Source organism: Crocodylus siamensis, chromosome 1 (assembly GCF_052110815.1).
Source record: "Crocodylus siamensis isolate JL-2025a chromosome 1, ASM5211081v1, whole genome shotgun sequence".
Lineage (NCBI taxonomy): Eukaryota > Metazoa > Chordata > Crocodylia > Crocodylidae > Crocodylus > Crocodylus siamensis.
In genome coordinates this window covers 10,223,459-10,247,513 of record NC_143395.1, presented here as the reverse complement: position 1 = coordinate 10,247,513, position 24,055 = coordinate 10,223,459, and the positions used below count along the sequence as shown (strand labels likewise).

The 24,055-nt window shown below is 45.3% G+C and overlaps 1 protein-coding gene across 3 annotated transcripts in view; it reads left to right on the top strand.

Moving 5' to 3' along the window:
* LOC149872568 (protein eva-1 homolog C-like) overlaps positions 1-24,055 on the top strand; it is a 307,247-nt gene that overhangs the window by 265,062 nt on the left and 18,130 nt on the right. For all 3 annotated transcript variants that reach the window (XM_090031332.1, XM_090031345.1, XM_090031338.1), the window contains one exon: positions 21,446-21,610. In XM_090031332.1, the coding sequence (XP_089887458.1) occupies positions 21,446-21,610 (165 nt within the window). The remainder of the gene's footprint in view (positions 1-21,445; positions 21,611-24,055) is intronic.

The following is a 24,055-nucleotide window of genomic DNA, read 5'->3' as shown; positions in this document are numbered from 1 at the left end:
GGATTAAAGAGCACATTAGCAAGTATGCACTGCAGTTTATTTACTCCTTAGTCGTCTTTTTGATAAGCTCTTGAAGTCTCCCACTGTAAGGCAGTTTCTCCAGCTCATGAGTAATTTTAGTGGCTCTTCAGTTTTCCGAAATCCTGTTTATCCATCCCAGGATCACAGTATTGCATTGGGAGCTCAGGTTGAGTCACTTGTTCACTGTGAGCCCTAAATACCTTTCAGTGGTACCGCTTTCCAGGCTACAGTTTGTAAGGACAGCCTGCATGCCGTAGAACTTGGCTTTGGGCTGCCTTAATGTTTGTACAGGTCCACTTTAGCAAGTGATTCAGATTGCTTTGTATACCTGCCCTGCCTTGCTCATTGTGCTTGAACTCGGTGTATCACAAAGTCAATCTGACTTGCTTTTCTTCTTGTTGGTGAGTTGAACTATTGTTTGCTGACACTGGTTATGGAGGCATGACTGCCTGGAAGGGCTGAGATAGCTACCCAACTCAGTGAAGCAAATGATACAGAACCAGAATATTTTTAAAACTGAGCAATTCAAAATGAGGAGGTTTGCTTCGGATTCTTTTATCAGATTGGTTTTCCCCTCCACACGTATTATTATACTTCCATTTAATTGTATTTTGGAGGAATCCTAGTTTCCATTTTTTACTCAGCTCATTAGTGCTGCTTTGGAGTGTATTATAAGACACTCAGGGTTTGCTTCTTTCTTTAATTCCTCCGTCCTTCTTGAGCTAATCTGAAGGTTGCTGTAAGAAGGCCACTGCTGTACTGACAGAATGAAGTTGTGTCTCTTTCTACACAGGTGGATTTTACCAGTTGCTTTAAACTAAAACTAGTGCAGTGCATGAAAGATCTGTGTAAAGCACACGTTTGCAGCAAAGCAGTGTATACATTTTTGTTAATGCCAGGGAAGATGAAGGCATAGACAATGGTTTTATGGCTCATTGCAGTTGGCCTGCAATCTCTATCAACCTCCCTGCATTCCACAGGTAGCAATGACTCCCCTTCTCCCCTTTTGAACAGTCTTGTTCTTCTACGCAAGGAGGTTTCCATCCAACTGCATTTCCCTGGTTTTGGAGCTGCTTGTGATCAGCTGCCTGCTCCCTTCACAAGCCAACCTCTGTTCTTTAAGTGGCTGCTTTCATTTACCTGGAGTTGAACACAACCTATTGTTTTTCCCATTATTTAGCTTAGCCTGTGTCAGCTTCTTGTTCCAAATGGTGCTTTTAGTCCCCAAACTTGTCCAGATCCTCTCACACCTATATGGTTGGACCAATAAAAGATATTGTAAAAAACCCAGTGGTCTCCAACCTTTTTAAGTAGGAGATCACCTTTGGCATTAAAAGCAACCCAAGATCTACTGTGCACTACTGCAACCCCCCCCCCCCCCGCCCCAAGCAGGTAAGTTGGGTGGGGAGGAGGGGCAGATTGAGGAAGAGGGAGAAAAAATTATTTGGGAGTGTGCCTCCCCAGCAGGTAAGTCCCACCCGACCGGGGCCCTACTCATCTTACCTCTGCTCCTGCCTCTGCGGCACTGTCTCCGCTGTGGGGGCATCAATGTATCCCCCTCCCGTTCCCTCCCCCACAGACTGACTTGCTGTGTTGAGGCGCGTGTGCATGCACGCTGGCACTCAGCCCTCTACCCCAGCCTTGGATCGACTCCAAGAGGCTCCAAGATCTACTGCAAGAGGCTCCAAGATCTACCGGTGGATTGAGATCCACTGGTTGGTGACCACTGCTTTATACGCCTACATTTCCTGGATCATCACTGTTGCAACAAAACTCCAGTCCTACAGGAAAGATGAATTTGAGTTGTTACTGATTTTTCTATGGAAGCTGAGTAAGAATTATCCAGGAAAACTTTGGCTTTGACCATTTCAAACAACTAACAAGAACTTTGTCTTTTCTCTTCTATAACAAATTAGACCTGCTAAATTCTCTATGGACAGGGTTGGATCCAGGATTTTCCAGAGGAGGGTGTGAGAGGACCAACCTGCACTGCAGGGGCAGCCTCAAACCCCTGCTCCCAGCCTTCTCCAGCACCCACCAGTGTGGGCAGACTTTTTTAAGTCCTCAAAGCAGGTGAAAATACCCTCTTTCTTCCCCTATCTGGTCAGAGACAGGCCCTCTCCCCTCCTCTTCCTCAACTCCCTCTACTCCACTGAGTGCTGCAACTGCTTTCTCCACTGCTGCAGGGCAGGGAAGCTCCAGAACCAGCTGGTCTGAATGGAGACTGGGCTCAACTGGAGAGGGGACAGTGACAACGGCATGGCAGTAGATTCCCCTCCCCCAGTGGAGCAGTCATGGGGAAAGGGACCCTCCTGTCCATCCCTGCTGCTGTTGTCACTGTCCCCAGCTGAGCCCAGCCCCTGAGCAGTGGGAAGGAACATCTCTGATGCATCTCTGCCTCTGGGACACAGCATTGCCCGGTCTTAAATAGGAAATTATTGTATTGGAAACTCAAATTACTGTGTTTTGTGAAAAAAACTATTGTATGCTGAAAATAAACCTATGCATATAAGTATGCACATAATTATGCAAATACACATGCAAATAAGTATGCAAATACATCTTCTAAGTCTCCAGTGAGTGAGTGAGAATTGGGTCATCAAAGTTGAAACATTTCTTTATTTCGAGGCAAGCAGTCATAAGAAAGCACTGAGAGCGAACTGAAACTTGGTTAAGACTCTCTGAGTGTGACTTGGGTTTTGCATATGCTGCATCAATTAACTGCCTCAAAAATTATCATACGTTTTGAACTCTTTTAGTATTATCTATCATACATCATTCAAGGGTTGAAATTATCGTACAAATACGATGCTTATCATACGCTTGGCAATGCTGCTGGGCCAGCAGGGGAAGTCAGGTAAGCGTGGAAGGGGCAGAGGCTGGTGGGGGGGAGTGCTTTTGAGCTGGAAGGGGAAGGGAGGGAGCATTTTCACATGCTTTAGAGACTTTAAAAACTCCTCAGAGGCTTTCATGGTGTGGTGCAATCCAAAGGGTTGGTGCATCTGTGCTACCTCTCCCCTCTGGATCCATCCCTGTCCATGAATATCATCCTCCCAACTTCCCCCGCAAGGAAGAGTGGTTTGGAGCCTCAGGCTTGCGGGTGGGGTTTTCACTCAATTTCTTGCTCTTCCCCAAACTCTCAGGTGACTTTAGGAGACTGTCACAACTCGGGCATCAGCATCTGTGGCCAGAGTGTCATTAGCCAGGAGCTGAGCCCTTTGGAAAACCTGGCCCATGTTCCTGTCTCTAAAATGGGAGTAACATCTTCTGTCACCCCCTTGCCTTGTGCATGGGGATTTTTAAGCCAGGAACTGTGTTTTTCTCCCTGCTTGTACAGCACATAGTGCATTGTGGCCTTGATCTTGGTGGTGGCCTCCAGGTGCATCATCTGAACAATAATAATCCTGTTTTTCATAGTGGTAGAAGCAGATCAGAGCAGTTAAGTGACTTGCCTGAAACCACAAAGTGCATCAGTGTTAAAAATGGGATTAGGATTGAGGGATTGGGGGCTGCTTTTCTCTAGTGGCCCTCTGGGGCTCCCACTGTTCATTTGCTTTGGGAGGATTTTTGTGACCCCCGAGACTCTGCCGTGAAATCTAAGTGTCCCAACTGGTGAGGCCGCCGTTTGTTTTCACACACAACTTGAGGCAAGGATGGAAAAGGTGTTCTGCTTTTTGGCAGGCTTGCACTAATGTGTTTTTTGGCTGACAACCCAAGGGGCGGGGTAGAATTTCAACTTTTCTTCCCAGTTTTACCCGTCAGCAAAAAAAAAAAATCCCCGCCAGATTTCTCCAGTAGATTTATACCATATTATAATTTGGCTCAGTATGTCTTGGCTGAATGGGGGTGGACTGCTGGCTGTGCTGGGAACAGTGTTCATGGCCAGGACTACTGGAGACAGGGATTATCAGAGGAGCATGGTACTGAACACAAAGGTTCTCGGGCTGGGGGTACTGTCCTTTCCAGCAAAATGATCCTTTTAGCTCAAGGGTGGCCTGTCTTCAGCGTGTGCGCCAGAAGTGTCAGGGGCAGGCTCTGTGTGTGGCATGCTGTAGGTTGGGAAGGAAGCCGGGAACAGAAAGCAGGCCAGCAGATCAGGCAGGGAGCACAGGGCAATGAACAGAAAGCCGAGCAGCAGAGCAGGAGGAGGACGGGGACCGAAGTGGCATTCGGGGACAGCATGGGGCTTCATTCATGGCCACAAATGTTGGCTGCCACTGATTCAGCTCTTCACTGGGATGAACTTTGCTGCGTCTCATTTGCACACGCTGGAAGGAATCCCTGGATCAATCCCTGGATACTAATCTCTGGAGGTGACACTTTAGGCATGTTGCTGCTTGAAATATAGTAGCTGCTCAGTTTCAAGGGGAAGCAGATGATTGTGGCTAACATCTGACTGTTGAAAGATACAAGAAGGGGAGATATTTCCCCCATAATGGAGGATTTTAAAAAATGGAATCAGATGATCAGATCTGATTCTGCGGTCTCGGAGTATTTGAATCTAATATGCCAATTGAATTATACCTGGATGTGAGAGGTCCCTGGGGATGTGCTCTTTATCCTGTTGCAGTCACATAAAGATGAACAGGCATTAAACCACTTACTGCCTCTAATGTCTTGTAGCATTTGTCCCTCTTTTGGTTTTTCATTCATAAGCAGAAATGTAGTCCTGATGAGGGGTGCTGAATTGAAATCTCCATCCCAAAAGGGACCTGAGCATAGGAGATAAGCTTCCAACTTGAAAGGCATATACTATTTCCCTCTGGGTGCCTTGGTGGTAACTGGGCTTTATTGGGTTATCAGTAAACATGGGAGCGGGCAGCTGGATCATAGGAGCAGCAGAGTGACTGCTTTAAGCACAGCCAGGCAATAAATTTCACTGTATTTTCAATCAGCAGCACTGTTATTTGAGAGAGACAAAAATCTTGGGGATCAGCCCGAGTTGCATCGGAATAAGTTCACTGAGCCTGCATATCATTTTAGGCCTGTGTATTTTACATCATGAAATTGATCTGATGCTCAAAAGTCCAGGAGTTTTCCTGGGTATGAGACAGAGCAACTGACAGGGCTGAATCTGGCCCTAAGCGACCCTTTTATCTTGTCATCTTTCTTTTTAACCTTGCCGCTGTCTTTGATGGATGAGGTGTCAGGATAATGTCCTTCAGCAATTACTTGGGTTTGCTGTTTCCTCCCTAGACTCTCTAAAAAAAAACAAAACCTTTTGGTCTGTCTTTAGAGGGAAAGGGGTAACATCAGGGGCAAATGTGTTGATCTGTTCCCTTCCCTTTCGTGAGCGGTGGCAGCACTGCGCCGAGCTAATACATTAGCCCGATAAACATGCTACTTAGTCGGGCAGTTCATTCTCTCGTATGCTGTGGGCTGTATTCTGTTCCCGTTGTAGCTGCAGGGAAGCCAGTGGGGTTTGCATGAGTCTAGTTGAGACCTGAATGTGGTTCACTGTGTAAGTCAGGGACAATGTGTTAGAAAGATCGAAGGCCACCAACGCGTGACTGTTGGAAGGGTCTGGATGTAGTCTGTGCTCGCTCTTTTCTATGGGGACTATTCCACAGGGCTATATACATTTCTGGCACACAGCCTTGGTAAAGGTAACCATTCAAACGCCTGCTATGTGTGGGTCCCTCCATCCCGGGCCCAAGTGCTCTTAAGCCTCCCTTGATTTCAGTGGGCTGCAGCTCTGTTTCTTGGCCTGGGGACAGACTTGTCCATTGCTTGTACACAGAAATAGGACTTTGTGGTCCAGCTGCTGTCTCCCTCTGGTGCAATGTTGACTTCCCAGACGTCAGCACACCCTTTCCCAGAGTGCCAGCATTGTGGGCACTCTGGATTTGCAGTTCACCTGTTCAGAACATGGGACTGTGGAAAGAAAGAGCTATACAAGCTTGGTAAAGCATATCCAAACCCAATCACTCTTTCCATTAGTTAGCAGAAGAAGTGTGCATGTCTGGACACGGCGATGACCGTAAACATCGCCCTGCCTTAGTTTCCCAGCCACACTTCAGTATTCCTTAGGGTTACGTCCGACTTCTCAAAGGAGTCCATGGTTCTCATCACTTCGCAGAATTAGGGAGCCCATGTCTCTCCTCTACAGCAGTTTTCCTTCTCCCTTAGTTGGTTCCACAGTGAATCTGGATCCCTCTGCTATGAAAACGTCCCTCCATTTCTTTTTCCTTCCCCAAGCTTCCTCTGTAAATGCCTCATGAGAAACTCTGCCTTTTATAACTTCCAGGCTCCTTTGTCAGGTGATCCAAGTGCCTGACCAGCAATGCCTTAAAAACTGTCTTGCATGGTGAGTACTATCACCATACCAAAGGATGCTCCCTTTAAAAGAGCAGTCGCCAGTATTTAACAGACCCTTGGTCTGAGAAAAAAGTGGTGCAGTTCTCAAAACGCGTGGCTGGCCGCACATCCACTCCGGCTTTCAAATGTACTGCCTTTTCATAAATGCAGCCAGAAATTGTAAACTGGCTATTGACAAATTTCCCGATCATCCCCGTTTGTGTCAGGAATTCCTATTTCATGCTATCAGTGACTATTCAACAGGGTGGAAATTCCCCAGTCCTTTTCTATATGCTGTCTTCTGTGTGGGATTTGATTACACTACATGTGCCTCTCATGGTCACTGGCCAGGAGTCTCTAATTGTCTCGTTTCATTAGGGTCCCCATGACCTGGCCCAGTGATTGCTAACCTTGATTCTACTTCCACTGACCTGGAAGCTGCCCTGTAGAAAATGTATACGCTCTGGCATGCAATTTGTTATGGCAATGTGTCGTGTGCAGCATACAAGATCCAGCAGAAATGGTGCAAAAACTACTAGGCCTAGTAGTCACTAGGAGAACCAGGGGGGTTATGACAGAGTTAAATTAGTTTTCCTGTGTCTGACTTGTGCCCTAACCACCGAACCATTCTTCCTCCCTCTGATGGTTGATTTCTTATAGACCAGATGTTCATATATGAAAACACTCAGGAAACAGTGATGAGGAAACTCCATTGGGAGCTGATGCTGATCTTACTTACACCTGTATAAATCAAGCAGAACTTCACTGAAGCAGAACATCCACATTCCAGGAAAGGCATTCGTGGATCTCGGAGAGTTTAAGGCCGGAAGGCACCACTAGATCATCTAGTCAGGCTTCCCGTGTAACTCAGGCCGTTCCTTTGTCCAGATACCTCCTCCTGATGCTATGGCTTTAGACTACTGCATTTCAGCTTTCCAGGGGATGAATTATTGTGTGACATGAGTAGAGAACAAGGAAGCCAAAAGTGTCAACAGTGCCAGGGGCTATGCGTTCCTCAGAAATTGAGTAGGTGAGATACGGCCACATGATCCACACGCACCATGTGCCACGTAGTCAAGTGATCCATGTGCATGCCACGTAGTAAAGGACCCTCCTTCTTCAAAGGTCCCTGCTAATCTATCTGGGAAGAACATTTCTTCCTGATCCCAAATACGGTGCTCTGTTTGCCCCGAGTGTGTAGACAAGACACGTTATCTAGGCATCTAAGTAGGAGGGTCTCGACTATAGCTCAGAGCAGTGGCCTCTCCTGTGCCAGTGTCTTAACCAGTCTCTAGAGCCTCAGAGGAAGAAGGGGAAGAAAGATGAAAAACATGCAAAATGTATCTGGCCATGGGACAAAGTTCCTTCCTGACTCCATCAAGCAACTGGCCCTGAAGAATGACGTATGATTACAGTCATTGTCTTAACACAGACCATCTTGTTGAGAGCTGGACAGGAAATCTTGTTCTTCTGAGGACCCATGAAGGGAAGGGAAGATTCATAGATTCACAGAATTGTAATCCACATTAAGTGGAATTACGCTGGTGTGAATACTGTGGGAAGTCTGACTCCATTCATGTCACTGCATGATAACATGACTCTACTCCAAAAAATAAAAAATAAAGGAGGACATGAAGCCAAAATTACTTGTAGATCCTTCTACCATACATGTTTGCCACAAGCGCATTGCGACAGCACGTAGGCTTTTTACTAAATACTCTGTATAGCATAGATCTGCTGCTGAGATTAATTTGCGGAGCAAGAGTGTATATTATGACATCCCTGGAGAAAAATACATGCACACCCAGTCCCCTTTTTGATTATCATTTTGCATGTTTCATTACATTTCAGATCAGGCCTCAGCTCAATCACTCATTTTGCAAGCTAAATATTTGTGGGCTGAACTGATGTCATTTGGGGTTTGAGCATTATGGTGCTTAGGTGCAGTCAGATAATTGCTCCTGTGTGATTGCACAGACAATTGTTTGCAGTTCAACTGTATGCGTCCAAAGCCAGGGTCTGCTTCTAAATACTGGGCTATTGTTCAGCACACACTTCCTTTGCACCGTGACTTGCTTTCAACTTTAGTTCAAGTCAGATTGTTCCCTTACCCACATCTAATTGAAAGTGAATTATTTGCTTGTGGGTGAAGGAAACAGCTTCTTGCAAGGATTATTTTTACATTTCAATCTTTGCTTCTAATGGGCTAGCTAGTTTTCTCAGTGGGAAATCTGGAGCAAGGCAAAGAAATGGACTCCTTACCAGGCTGAGTGTTGGGCCAAATTCTGTGCTCTGTTACACTCCCCAGGTGCTCACTCTCTTTGACATTGTACAGGTACAAACTCCGGGCAGAATGTATTTGATTCGTATCTCCCTTGAACCTTCTCCTGGCCTTGACATGCAGGTTTCTCCTTAGGGAATAGGGAGGAGGTGCATTTGATGCTGAATCAGCTATTTTACTTCATTGACAGGCTTGCCGCTTTCATCTTTGTTCAGTTATTTTTATCTTATCATAGTGCTCAGGAGCCCCAGACATGAAACTATGGCACTTTTTATGTTGAGCTCTATGCAAACACAGAATCCTCTTTTTCTCATCTCTCTCTTGAATCAGTGCACTTTTTGTTTCGGGTAGGTATTGAACTCAGGAACTGCCTGGCTAAATTCAGCTTCAGTACTTTAAGAGCTGATGCAGTCAGGGACTACATTTTGCACTTCACAGTCTGATCATTCTTCCCCATCTCTGGCTGTATATGATCCCATGCCATTATGCAGTAAAGGGAGTTGAGGTGGTTTCATTCAGATTGAAAGGAAGATGGATTTTTTTTTTGGAACTACCATTAATAGTATCCTGTCATTACACAGAAAGGGGTTTTTGGGTAGACACTTCACATTTAGGTAATGCAATTTAACTGCTGTATTTAATTATAATTTCTTTATCAGTGGGATCAGATGGAAAAAACCCAAACATTACAGAGAACGATATTCCAGTTAGACTCCTTTTGATTGTATGCAACCTAAAGCATCGGCACTGGATTCAATGTCCCTTCCATCTGGGAACCTGTAGATCAATACGTTTGAAAGAGTCACCAAAAGTAAAGTTGACAATAGATGTGTTTTAATAGAGAGTGTACTGTAGAAACTCAATTATTCTTTTGCAGTGAATTAACAGTCTTTTTTCCCCAGGGCACGAGCAATAAAACAAGATTTCTAAAGGGACTGGGGGCTATGATTCAGCTCCATTTCTTTTGCTGAGGTAAATAGTCTTGAAAAGTGAAGCAACTAAGAACAAGAGGCTGGAGCTGTTGCAGCAAGACATGGAAAATGGGTTGTGTTTCTTAAAGCCACATAAGTTGCAGGTCTTTCTAGAACCTGCATCATCATCCTAGAATCGTCGCAAATGAGGGTAGGAAGAAACCTCAGGGAGTCGCATCTAGTCCAGTCCTCTGCTCAATACAGGATTGCCCCCAACTAGATGGTCCCAGCCAAGGCTTTGTCTAGCTGGGTCTTAAAAACCTCCAAGGATTAAAATTCCACAATTTCTCTGGGCAACCTGTTCCAGTGCTTTAGTACCCACCTGGTGAGAAAAGTCTTCCTAATATCTAACTTAAGCTTCCCTTGCTGCAACTTGAGCCCATTGCTCCTTGTTTGGTCATCTGCCACCACTGAGAACAGCCCAGCTCCAGCCTCTCTGGACCCCCCTTCAGGTAGTTGAAGGCTTCTATTAAATCCCCTCTCAATCTTCTCTTCTGCAGACTAAATAATCCTAGTTCCCTCAGCCTCTCCTCAGAAGTCATGCTCCCTGTCCCAAAACATTTTTATTGCCCTGTGTTAACTCTCTTCAATTTGTCCACATCCTTTCTGTAGAGGGGCCCCAGAACTTGACACAGTACGGCAGATGTGGCCTCACCAGTGCCATCACAACAAGGGCACATTGTTGGCTCCTGTTGACCTTATTGTCCACTGTAACTCTCTGGTCCTTTTGTGCAGAGCTGCTGCTTAGCCAGTCAGCCCTGGCGCATGGGATTGCTCCGTCCTAAGTGCAGGACTTTGCACTTGTCTTTATTGAACCTCATGAGATTTCTTTTGTTCCACTCTTCCAATTTGTCTAGGTATCTCTGAATCCTAGCTTTACCCTTCAGCGTATTTACTACTCCCCTCCAGCTTGGTGTCATCCACAATCTTGCTGAGGGTGCACTCCATCCTGTCTTCCTGTTGATGAAGGTATTAAACAAAACCAGCCCTAGGACCCACCTCTGGGGCACTCAACTTGATACGGGCTGCCAGCTAGACATTGGGCCATTGATTGCTACCCTTTGAGCCAGATGCTCCAGCCAGTTTTCTGTCCACCTTACAGTCCATTCATTCAACCTGTACTTTCTTAGTTTGTCTGAAAAAACATTGTGGGAGAACTGGATTAAAAACCTTGCTAAAGTCAAAGTATACCACATCTACTCTTCTACCTGCATCCATGTCCATGCTCTTCCTGCATCCACAGAGCCAGTCAACTTGTCCTAGAGGGCAATCATGTTGGTCAGGCATGGCTTGCCCTTGGTGAATCCATGCTAATTGTTTTTAATCACATTCTTCTTCTCCAGTTATCTTTGGCACAAATAGAAAAATCCTTGATGACAATGTGCTGAAGACATTCTGGTGCATTCAGAAGTTCAGATAATAATTAACACTCTTGTAGAGGTCAGAGTTTTGCCAGAAATGGGCCTTCTGCTCTACCTTCTTGATAGGTTTTGTGGTCTTAGGTCAGATTTACATGAGATCAGAATTTTCCTTTATAATCCCATGGAGAGCAGCTTTCAGGGCAAGAGCCCTGTCCTGCAAGGTCCCACTCATGAAACTGCCTGTTATGAGTATTAACAAAGTGAATATGGCCCTTAGTTGATAGCACATCGAGACACCGACCTTACTGAAGTTGAATTATTGCACTCAACAGAACGTAGGCTAGAGTGATAACAAGGAAAACTCATGCATGGAGCCCCCCCCTTGTTCTTGAGGAACATTTCATCAAACCAATTACAATCTACATGATTTAATAGAAAGACATATTTAGCCTTCAAAACCTCATGCTCTTTCTTTTTTTCTAGATCATTAAGAACTGGACAGCCGCCAAGGCCATCCAGCTTTCCATTTTCCCACAGTGTTTTTTCCATCCTTGCTGATTGCACTTGGCATGGAAATCACAGCAGTGCTCGTTGCATAAGAGCACTCAGTAGGTGCTCAGTGATGTCCTCCTGTTTTCTTTCTGGAGTAAACTAAAGCCCACCCCAGCCTTGCTGCCTATCCGATGCAGTTTGTTTGATGCAGCAGTGAAAACGTGACTATAATTTGCTGCTCCAGAAAATTGGCAGTTACTTGCAGTAGCGAGTTCAGTTATATCTGGATGCCCAAAACTTACTGTTCCCCCAGGATGTGTGTGGAAGCAATAGATAAGATGTGTGCTTTCCTGAAAAGTATATTGGCTGTATAAAGAACTTCTTGCAAACTATAGGCCATATAATTTAAGGACAACGTTCAGGGCTACAGCATTTTGCTTTTTAAAGGTGTTTTTTAAAACCAGGGTGTTTTTAAACGATTTTCAGAATTCAAAGGTATCTAAAGGGATTTTTCTCCTATTTTCCAATTATCAGCTGAGGCCAAGCTTAGGAACTGTTAGCACCAAAGGACAATATCTCCAAAGCTAGGACTGTCTGACTATTCAGACTCAGATTGAAAGCAAGTTTTGTATTTTCTTCATAAATCCCAGATTTTAAGGTCCAAGAGAACATTCTGCTAAATTACCTGACTTCCTGCATGCTGCATGTTGTTGAATTATACTCAGTAATGCCTGCTTCAACCTCAGTATCTTTTATATGGCAAATATTGCATGCATACACTTGCATACAAAAGTTGCGGGGTTTTTAATACTGTGGCTGCCTTTAATAGTGCACCTCTAAGCACCAAACCTTCTCCACATGGTATCTGTTTGTTCTTGGGTCTGAGTTTGGTTCCACTGCTCGTTCTTCCCTTGTCCGGGGTCTCAAGCATGATGCTGGCATCCCATGAGATCCTGGGAACTGTCTTAATTGATCAGATTAGTGGTTTGTCTAGTGTCCTCTCTCTGATGGTAGCCATTATCGGACACTTGAGCAGCAGGAGGAAGTCATAATTTCCCATATTGGGCAATCATGCCATTATTGGGAAATCATTCCACAAGGGGAACCTGTTGTGTTCATTTTTGGCATGGGTGGTTGGCTCCTGTCAATCAGTGATTGGCTCCTGTCCTGAAACCTGAAGGCTTCTATATTGCATTGCAAGTATTCTGCCTATCTAATGTAACCCTGGAAGTTATCACTATCGCAGGTACTCTCCTTTCCTGGTTTGGATCCTACTTTTGTGACATGCCTTTCGTAGGTCCAGTGGACATTTAATGCCTTTTCTTAATTTCAGTTTATCATCCTTCTGCTATGCTAAATATTTCCTGTGCTCATTATAGCCATGAGAGATGGGCCAGAAACCCATATATGGATGCACGTGGATTTTTTAGGAAGTTAACATCTACGGGTGTTTTTTGTAGCTGTTGTTCTTGTAGACCATCATCCTATTCCCCACACTGTAAGCTAAGATAGTTGCACCCAAAGTTCCCCCGGATATCTACATATCTCTGGAATTGAGGCACCAAGGATCAAATAGCCTAATCTCATCTACCTTACTCTTCCGTGTAAATCACAGGTAGCTTGATTTACCCAGCGGAGGTATTCTGGTGCGCTTGTTTAAGTCAGCTTGGCATCAGACCATTACTCTAACAGTGACTTTGCCAATAGCTGTTTCTTACAATGGCAAACAAAAGCATCTGGAAATGGTGATGCAGACATGATAGGCTCAGTCCAGCTCCCCACACTAGCACCTTTGTGACACTCCTATGATATAAATGTGTGGAAAGCTTATGCTGTTATTCAGTAGTGTGGAGTTGGTGTCATTGGCTTATGTGTTTTGGGTGGAGATAGGACATAGCCTGAGAGTCAGAGAGATCCAGGTATCTCGGGCTGGTGGAAGGCACCTTTGGGGACGAACGGCCGGGTGGGTGGCGTTTGGGAACTGCACAAGGCTTGCGCCCTGTGGTATTAATGCAGAACTTTATTAAATTTGAGACCATATCAAAATTGAACAGGACTTGGATTTCTGTGCCCTGGGGAGAAAGTCTGTCTTTGTACCTGAAAGCATCTGTTGCAGAGTGAACTCCTTTTGGTTTACTTCCTTTCCAAATACAATATGTACACAGCAGCCTGGTGGATGCTTTTCTGCTGAGCCCTGTGGAAAGCAAAAGCCGCATCATCAATCAGGCTTGTGATTCATTGGCAACAGCTGCTAAATGTTTAATTACATTTCAAATGTGACAGAAGAACTGTAAGGAAGACGGACTGTGAAATAAGGAGGAGAAAGTGCCTATGGACAGGACACTTGGGTTTTTGTTGCTCGTAGATACAGCTGTTTGTAGTATCACTTGCTTATGTTCGAAAAGTTGAGATGGAATAAAATAAGTGAGTCAAAATGTGAAACACTATATAAAATCGTAGCATGGGTTATTAGAGGTGAAGCTAAAGACAACATGATAGACGGCATCGTAGACCTAGATTCCTGGCAGCCCCGGGCAGACTTTTAGTCTCAGGCTGCCCTTCACCAGAGATAACGATAATAATAATAAAAAAAAATTACCGTTTTTGGTGCCCCTTTCTGTTCAGGTCCTGGGCAGCTGCCCGGTTTGCCCATGCCTGTGTCTGGCCCTGATGCTAGGCTTCCACAGACAGTCTTTCACTGACTCCATAGCAAATTTGCTCAGTGCACAGTCAAAAAGATAACCTCTTTTCCCCCTAACTACTGGTCCTATAAACTATCAATAAACCTGGGATCTACTAATTTTATTGCCTCATCCATTGGCACTGGTAATAAAGATTTTACTGCCCTTGGGCAGAATGCAGTGGAATCCAAAGCACTCCGATATCGTGAAAATGGCTTTGGTTGGATCTATATTAGATACATGCTGGTAGTTTGATTTTTGGGAGTTCTTCCATAGCTGTGTTGGCTCTGTCTTGCTACCAAGAAGTAAAAATCTGGTTTGTCATGTGAACAAGTAGATATTACTCTAGACGTATTATTAATATCAGGCATAACATTTGGAGGCATACTCCAGGTATTACTCAGACTGGACTGAAGGGCCTGGTGAGATCAGTTAAAAGACTTGGGTTGATTTTAGGGGAAGTCGGCTCAGCCTCAGGGGGCCCAGAAGTTGCCTTTTTTGCAAGTGCTTTTCCGGTAACACACTAAGGGTGGTATGAAAATACAGCCAATGTCCTCCCTAAAAGACAATTCACTTAGAGGTCTCCCCATTACAGATCTATCTCCTGGTTTGCTACAAGGAGTAGTCCCAGCTTAGGAGAAGACGGCAGGGTTGCTGCAGGAGCAGTCTTGATAGGTGTGTTTGAACCTTGCCTGGATCCTGCTCATCAGACCTTTTTACCGTTTCCTCCCCAGCAAGAAAGCAGAAATTTTACTACACGTAAAATGGAGGCACAGAGTTTCTGCATCTGTTTAACACAGTGTTGGATTGTGAGAAGCAAACCCTGGGAGGTGGGCTCTTTTGAGTCAGTGTCTGTGGTATGAGTAGGTGGGTTGGGCTGCAACAGGGAGATTTTCCCAGAAAGTCCTGTTTGATTCCCACATGACACTTGAGGCTGCAGGAAAATGGACTTACTGTAGTCTGTGTGAGTCATTTCCTTCTGTCAGTGGTTTGGAAGAAGTCTGTACAAAAACACTTCTGCGTGAGATCAAGGAGCTCCTTTTTTGGACTTTGCATTTACTTTCAGGCTTACGTTCTGTCTTACTTTGGGCCAAAATGTCTGCTGCTCAAAATAAATGAATGTGATGTAAAGCCGAGGTCTTGACCATTTGAAGTCATTAATGATCTATTATTTTTTCATGTGAATAGAGATGTTAAACTCTGGTGTCCTGAACAAATAACAACACTGGGACTTACTTTCTGCCTACCTAAAGTCCCCTGTAGCTTCAGCCTGATGTGAAATTCATTTCCTGTCCTCAACTCTTGCTGTGCATTATTTAAAACCTGCTATTCAATCATAGTGTTGTAGTTGCTACATATGGTTTGTATATTATTTTAAATGCCCAATGCTCCCTGCTCGAGTGATGCAAGTGGTCTCCTTTACCTCTAAGAGAGTGTGTGGCATGGTAAGCAGAATATGGTCCTCAACTGGTACAGGGCACAGAGAACAAAAAAAAGCTCCATAAGCTCTGGTTACTATTGTTACTAACAGTAAACATGCCACATAAATGCATTATCAAAGACATAGTGTTCTTACATGCGTGTGTTTTTTCCCCCTTGCATTGTGCTTTTCTTGTGCTGTGTAGTGGCATACTTGCACTAAAATCCAGATTATGCTGAATAACTACTTACTGGATTTTCTTTGGCAGCAAATAAATCACTCTTAATGCCATAGTCTTGAGAAGTCACACCACTTACATGTGCACAAGAGAAGCATTTAAACAGGCTGACAGGGCACGTTTACATGGTTAATCAAGTACTAAATCAATGTGCAGTAACTCGTGTTACTGTGCGGTAGCACCGGCACATGGGTTTTTAGTGACGCTTACTGCACAGTAGCATATTAGCATGGTTTTTGCCTGGCACACTTCTGCTCAGTGTTATTAGGTTACCGTGCAGTTAGTGTCTTGTGTAGCTGCGCCCAAAAAGTATAATTTAAGGACTCTAATGCATGAAATATCCCCTTTTTTATAGCAGGACTTCATAATTTAAAGGTTCAAACCTCAATTTCTCAGAACAGCCCTTCAGTCCTGAAAAAAAATGCATGTTGGCCGTTTATCCACAGAAGATGTGTCATTCTCTAAAAAACATGTTGAGCTGTAATTGTTGTTGGCCACAGCCTGCCCAAATAAAGAATCAGTTGCAATTTTCTTCTGTGAAGGAGTCACATGCTGCTCAGATCACACTGTACGTAAAATATTAGCAGCAGGATTTGTTTAATGTGATCTGTACGTAAAATATTAGCAGCAGGATTTGTTTAATGTTCTGCTGGAGCTGTTGTAATGACACTGAACTTGCAAAGCAAACAGTATGGGCTGGAAACGCACAAATGAGCATGTGGTAGAGAACTGGACGGTGACCAACCCAGCCGGGGCTGCGTGATTTAGGGATGAACTCTCCAGGTGCTTTCTTCCCATTGTCCAGTGGCCGTGTGCTGGGAAAATGAAGATGAGATAATTGGGCAGGCGGGCCCGGGACTGCGCTCGATAACCCAGGGGTGCCTTCCACCTCCCTAGCCGGTGTTCCCATATGAGGTTTGATCTTTATCTTCAGGCCCCTTTGCAGGGTCACCCCAGATGTTTTGGGTGCACACTCCCGTAATTTGGGGGTGGTGCTCAGATAATGAGGCCGTTGGGCACCATATGTAGAAACAAAAAGACCGAGAGGACAAATCCGACTCCTGTTCCCAGGCCCATAACCTACAGACCCCTCCCTCACCGAGCCACTCAGTTTTTCCCCGGGGGTTTTGTGCATAGGGCCCACTGGTACCAAAATATTTCCATCTTTGACTTGGTATCACATTTTCTCTCCTGATCTTCCCAGTATATAAAGCTTATTCTGCTTGTTTTGTTGCCTGGCCTGCTTGTCCTACTGGTGGACTGAACTTCTCAAACATAGCACATGCTATGTGTTTTTAGGACCCGTACTGCAAATAATGATAAGTGTAATGTCGGAGGCACTTTTAATGACATGTTCAAAACGTATTTCTTACAGCTCCCATGGTCAAGTTAGCTCTTCCCCCTCTTGTGAGAACTGCAGGATGGGTTTCAAAGGCACCAGATGTTTTAATTTTTCTTGCACAGTTGGCTGAAATACAGGAACCAACTGGAAATCGCTTGGAGGCTGCACTTACGTGGGCCTTTCACTTTTATTTTCTTTTAAGCTCAGGCTATCTCTGCTGTTTGTCAGGATGTTATCTGAGTAGCAGATCAATTAGAATAAGAGTAGATGTTACATATTAAGTCACCAGGTCCAGCCTTTTCCAGCAGAGGCCGTTTCCTAAGAGCACTAGAAAAAATATGGCCCAGTGATTAATTTGGTTGTTAACCTGTGTTTGAGTCCTGGCTCCATCACAGATTTCCTTTACGGGACTGGGCAGGTCCTGGCCAGAATTTGAAAGGGCTAAAGATGCAGATAAGCACGTCATGGGATTTTCAAATGTCCAGTTCACATTGAAAATCAGTGGGCATTAAGCGTCTGGGTGCTTTGGAAAATCCCGCTTGGCACTTACTTATCTTTAAATACCTGAACGCCTTCGGCAATCTGGCTGTTAGTCTCCTAGCTGCTCTGTTCCTTAGCTGTAGCAAGGAGATAAGACCCTCTTCCTACCTTGCAGGGGTGATGAGAGGATAAATACATTACGGACTGTAAGGGGTGCACTTGGTAGCCGTGTTGGTCTGAGACAAGAAGACATAGAAAAACTAGGACTCTTGGTTCCAAAACGATCCCTTTTATTAGCCCAACTGGGAAATGGCAAGGACAATTTTCTTGCACTTTCCCAGTTGGTCTAATAAAAGGGGTCGTTTTGGAACCAAGAGTTCTAGTTTTCTGTATGTCTTACAGCCTGTAAGGCACTCAGCTACTATGGGGAAGGGGGCCATCTACTGCAGGCAGATAATCAGGTTGAAGTAATAGGGCCCCCCAACTTCCCTGGAGAGATTGCTGATCAGTTGTTGGCTGCTTCAGTGAGACTCTGCTCCCTCCAGAAGAAAGCTCCTAACTTTTATTTATTAGAGTTAAGAGTCTTGCAACTATCTCATGCGTTGGAGAGAGTAACTGTGGTAGAGATTTTGATGCCTTTGCATTTAAACCCTTGATGCGAGATGCAGTAGGGGGTCCCTGATTTTCAGAGGCTGCTGACTTGTTATCATCTGGAAATGTCTCATTTAACATGTAGAAAGCAGGGTAGAGATATACCTTGCAGAATAAATCAGAGATATATGCAGAACGTACGTTTGCGAGCCCAAATGAGCTTCCTCTTTTAACATGTGTTAGATTTGGCACTAGATGACAGTCTGTGTGCGTGCTGGGGAGAACATCTTTAAAGCAACACACATCCTGGACTTAGTTCCCACTCCAGTATTTGATATTCCTCTGGCTTCTGTTTAGCTGCCATCAGGGCATATACTTCCTTTGCTGAATTCCCCTCAGAGAGCTCTTGCCAATTCAGGTTTCTTGAGAAATGACTGTGCCAGCCTGTTCCTATTCAGAAACTATTTTCTTTAAAAAGTCTGTTTCCTGACCTGGTACAACTCTATTAAGGCTAGAATTGTAGTGCTGATGTCTTGACAGCCAAGCATGGAAGGGGAGTCAGTAAATATAGTTTGAATATTCAGCCTCAGCAGACTGTAAGTAAAATACAGGGTCAGCCAAGAGGACTGGATCACTTCTTGACCCTTAACATTTGTAGCTGGGCAAGTTAAATAATGACCAGGGCAATCAGATCTCATGCTTCAGGGTGTTAGCTGATGGCCTCCACGGGTCAGGAGGGAGTTGTCCTCCTCATTTAAGGTTTCACACTTTGCCAAGTCTTCTTCCACGTGCCTCCTCCTCAGGGTGTGCAGCCAAACTGGCCATTTTGTCTTAATTTTCATGCGTAGCATCACAAAGACAACAGAGGCATTGTGCTTTTTGATGGAGACTTTGTCTGTTCACGTGTTGTTTTTCTCTTACCCTAAGATCAGATCTTCTGACCAAAAGTATTTGGCTGCTCTCTTCCTATCAAAGCATGTTATCCTCTGGAGCAATGTATGTGCTGGCTGGTACTGGAGACAGAAAGCCGGGCTAAATGAACTGGCATGCTAAGGTTTATGTGGCAAAAGTCAGTTTACTGTGGTTTGACACCTGCAGCTGGCATAAATCAAGATAGCTCCTCTGACCTGGAGGCTGCACTGACTTAGGGCAGAGGATCTGTCCCAGTAACTGTAAGAGGTGAATACTGTGGTGTTGATATGATTTCTCTGGGCCTAAAGCAGGAAACTGAAGAGATGATTGTTTTGGAGTCACCGCTGCTGATACCGTACCTAGCTTTACATGATGTAACTCAAGTGTTGCTAGCAGTAAAGCACTGTGCATAGCACGGGGCGAACCCATCAAGTGCTCACGCAGCTGCTTGGACCGATTTTGCAGGCTGTGCGGCTATGGCAGCTCCACCGCTAGTAAGTTGAATCCTCGGAGCTAGGTGATTTAAAGCTTGCTCGGTTAGGTCTCCAACAGCTGGAATCATTGCACTGTGCACTGTTTGGTTTGTAATTGAACCAATGAATGATTCTCATTTAAAAACAAAAAAAAATCGGCAGTGTCTCTCTCAGGGACGGACATTCAAACAGCCCGAGCCTGAATTGATTCAGTCTTTGCAGTTTAGTCTAACCTGCAGAGAGTGAACTGCTTTGCAAGTGGATAGACATGGCACATGGCTGCAGTGATTCAAGCTAGAAGCCCTGGGGCACTAGAGCAGCCCTACCTTCCCTTCCTCGGGGAAGCTGAGCTGAGGAGGGGGAGCATGGCAGGCCCCAGTGGCTCCCTGACACCCAGGAGCAATCTGGGCACACGGGGCTGCCCAGCCCCAGAGGGGAACTCTTCCCCCTCCTCCCTCTCCCCCACCACTGTGGGCCCAGGAAGGGGGCCCTATTCAGTGCTGGGGGGTTCTTCTCCCCTTCTGGTACCGTGGGGTGGGGAGGGGGACTCTATGAGGCTGCCCAGCCCCAGAGGGGGACTCTTCCCCCCACCTTTCCCTCCAGGGCAGGGGGAGGCTCCGTTCCATGCTGGGGGGAACTCTTTTCCCTCCTCTTCTTCCCCGCAGAGGGGCAGCGGGAATGCAGAGCTCATCTGGGCAGGGTGGGGTGTGTGGGTGGGGGATGTAGGGGCCCCCACCACTCCCCCCATGGCTGCACACACTCCCCCAGGGCTTCAGCCCCTGCTGCTTGGCAGCAGCAGCAGACAGGAGGTCAGGGTGCTCGTGTCCAGCGCAGGTGCGGTTCCAGCCAGCACTGCACTGGGGGAGAGAGTGGAGCCTGCCTTATCCCCCACCAGGGCTCTGAGCCTCAGCCTGAGCTTGCACCTCCAGTGCTGGAGGCAGGTGCTTCCGCCACTCCGTGCTGTGCAGTCCTGCACTGGCACTCTGCTGGGAGTGGAGGGAGCCCTGCCCCTGCTTCCCCGCAGAGTCCAGCATGGGGCTTCTCCGTCAGAGAGCGAGTTGCAGGCATGGCACAGAGCTGCAGGGATAGAAGTGGCCAGGCAGGCTGTGTGGGGCTGTGCTCCTTGGCTAGAGAGCAGAGGGGAGGGGCCAGCCCTGCTGTGGAGCAGAGAGCCCCGCCCAGCCCAGAGAGTATGCTGGGATGCTGGGGGTCTCTGGTTTATCTTAAACCAGCAACAAGTCTGGGACAGACATTGCATAAACTGGTTTGAGCCAAATCAGTTAAGTCTGATACTACATTCAACCAGGTTTATCTCAAACCAGTTTGGGGCCATTTTGAAACTGGTTTATGTGCACTGAATGTCTGTTCTGTTACAGGCTTAAACCAGTTTCTGATCACTTAATCTGGTTTACGTGTAATGCCTGTCCCTAGCCTCCTCACTGTCATTCACCTCCCTCCCAAGGAGCTGTCTGTCTCAACTTCAGTGACAAGCATTGACCTGAACAGTGTCATTGCAAAGTGGAAGACACAGAAATACAATACATCCTTTTTAATTATAGATGCCAAGAGATGTCAAGATATCAAAGGGCTTGCCACCCCAAAGAACTTTTTTCCCCACCTGAACACTGAGACAAATCTTGAGACTGAATATGTTCATTATAAATAAGGTGAGATCTTAATGAGTCCAGAGCACCTTGTATCCTGATCTCAAATCTCTCTGCTAAGGCATTTAGAGCGCACACATTATGGTGATAAATGAGCGTCTCCCTGGTCTGCTTACAGTATAATTACCGGTTGCGTCTGTAGCATAACACAATAACTCAGTTTACTACCAGCTGGAATAACCCATCCTAACAACTGTGTTTCACTTCTGCTTCTCTTTCAGTTCCCAAGAAGCTTCTGCATGAAACCCAGCCAAAACAAACCCACCACCGAGGAATTCAGCAACCGCATTTTCCACAGCAGCCAAGAGTGCATGATCCTAACATTATAGGGGATGGTGTGTTCTTTTCCGATGCTTCTTCTCCCATTATAAAGAGCGCTCTACCAGGTAGCTATGGCTATTACAACACTGACCCAAACGTTATTGTAGTGATAGCAATGCTAGGAGCCCTTATTAATGAATGTGAAATAAGAGAATCCTTATTCAGGTATTTGTGTTGGTCAGATGCCGCACCCTGTTCTCAGCATTGGAGTCACTGTTGTTGTGTCATGACACAAGTAAGGAGCTCCTGATTTTGTGGGTGAATGAGTTCATAAGACAGGTAATGGCATAGTCTGTGTAAGTCAGCAAAGTACAACCATTTCTACACAACTTTAAGGTCTGATCTTATTACTCTTGAAGTTAAGGACAGAGTTCCCATTTACTTCGGCAGTGAGATTAGAGTTATGGCAATGTGCATATACTTATATCCCAAGATGCTTTCACATTTATCTGATACAATTGCAGAGATAAGGAAAGAATGAGAAAGTAAGAGGTTCATGCAAATGAGAAGAGATAAGTTTCTAACCGAGCTTGGAAATGGGGAACAAGTTCTGTGAGGGGCCAAGCAGAGACGTGTGGAGAATGGATTTATTTTGGTTCAGTGATGGAGCTGAAAAATTGAAAAAAAAAGGGTCCTTTTGGATTGACCTAATGAAACAAAAAACTCAAGAAAAAAGTATTTTAGGTGATCCAAAATACATTCTACTTCTACCAGAAGTGAATCATTTTGTTTGGCATTCTGTTTTTAATTCTTTGTTAAAAGTTAGGTGAATTTTCAGAAAAAACTGACATAAAAGTCAAATGTTGCATTTTGCAGATGTCAACAAGGAATGTTTGGACTTTCTGGACAGTTGTTCCCTTTTACTTCAGCCAAATGATTTATCAAATTTGATCCATATTCACAAATAGTTCTGCTCATGTTGAAACTGCATTTTCCAATGAATCTCCTGAAAAAATGTTGTCTAGCTCTGGTAATAAAGGCAAAAGACAGGGCAGAGCGGCAACTTAAGACTAACTGGATGCGAGAGCCATGGGCTTTCATAGACAACAACCCACTTCATCAGATACTCACTGAAGTCGGTTGTTGCCTGAAGATGCTCATGTCTCTCCCAACCAGTTTGTCCCGAAGGTGGCACCTTGCCCTGACTTTAAATTAATATGGGCTAGCCACCTGTCTGCAAAAATCAAGCAAGCTTGTTTCAACAATATGGTGCTACAAAGGAGGAGGCAGCGGGGATGAAAGGCTGCCACTGACAGACAAATGGATTTGAGAAAGACACAATCTCTAAGGTAGGCATGGGAATAAGTGAACCAGAATCGAATGAATGGCAAGCTTGTGGAGAGGTTTGAAGATACTGTATAGCAGCCAATGGCTGTTTCAAGGTGCGTTTTTGTTGCAGAAGGATAGATTTTTCCCCGCTCTGTTATAACCACAGTGGTTTTTTCTGCCTTAACCATTTATGACTGTACTGTCCGACAGATTAGAAAACCCGTTCTGTGACTTGAGGTTGCTCATTGCTGAAGTGCAGAGTACTCTGATAACCATTCATTTAGGAACTTGGTTGATTTTTTTAAGACCTGTCTTCCTTTTTCTCAGAGCAGGGGAGAAAGACATGTGAAATTCCTCTTACAATTCCACTGAGGAGCTGGTTCTTCATTCCCCATCCAACAAGGCACTTGCGTTGTGTTGTGTTGTTTGTGCAGAGTGGATGGAGCCTAGCAAATCCTTATTTCTTCTGGGCTTTTGCCGGCCAGTCTCATACACAGCACACAAGTTGGAGGAGCCCTAGGAAAGGGAGTCTTGGTCCTAGTGTGATCCAGCGAATTCCAATTATGAACATTGTGAAAATGTAAGAGATGAAGTAGGGGAGCTGATGATGGAGGGGGGCTATAGCTGGAAGGAAAACTTAGGGAGAAGGGAGTGGTTACAGAGGTTGCAGCCACCTAATACTGTCCCCACCTCCAAATCACAAGTCAGAAGACCTGAGCTGCTGCCATTCATTTATATCATTAGGAAGTTTAATTGGCACTGCTCCTGATAGAGCAACCCTAGTTCTGAGGCAAAGCAATCCTCACTTATTGTCAGAGGAAGAGCGACTTCCTGTCACGATATATCATAGAAAGACCATGTTGTGTGGGTGCAGGGAAGCGCCACAATGCGGCGAGGCAACTACTCTGCTCAAAGGATAGGGCTCAGAGGCTGCCAAATGCATTCATTAGCCACCCAGAATATCTCCCGATGTCGTCATGAGTTCTGAGCTGCTGGGAAACTGGATTCAATAGTGGGGTAGAGACACTCATGAAAAACAGTCATCTTCGGCTGCAAGGGATCGCCGAAGAAGTTTTTGTTTTGGAAATGAAATGGGAGGATCCTATTTGTCAGCTCAGTCAGCGGTGCCATCTGCTCCACTTGCATCAAGTACAGTTCCTACAGAATACAGACGGAGGTGATTGCTACACAGCATGAGATGGTTCTGCTCCCCGATACATCTCATAGCAGACTAGTGGTAT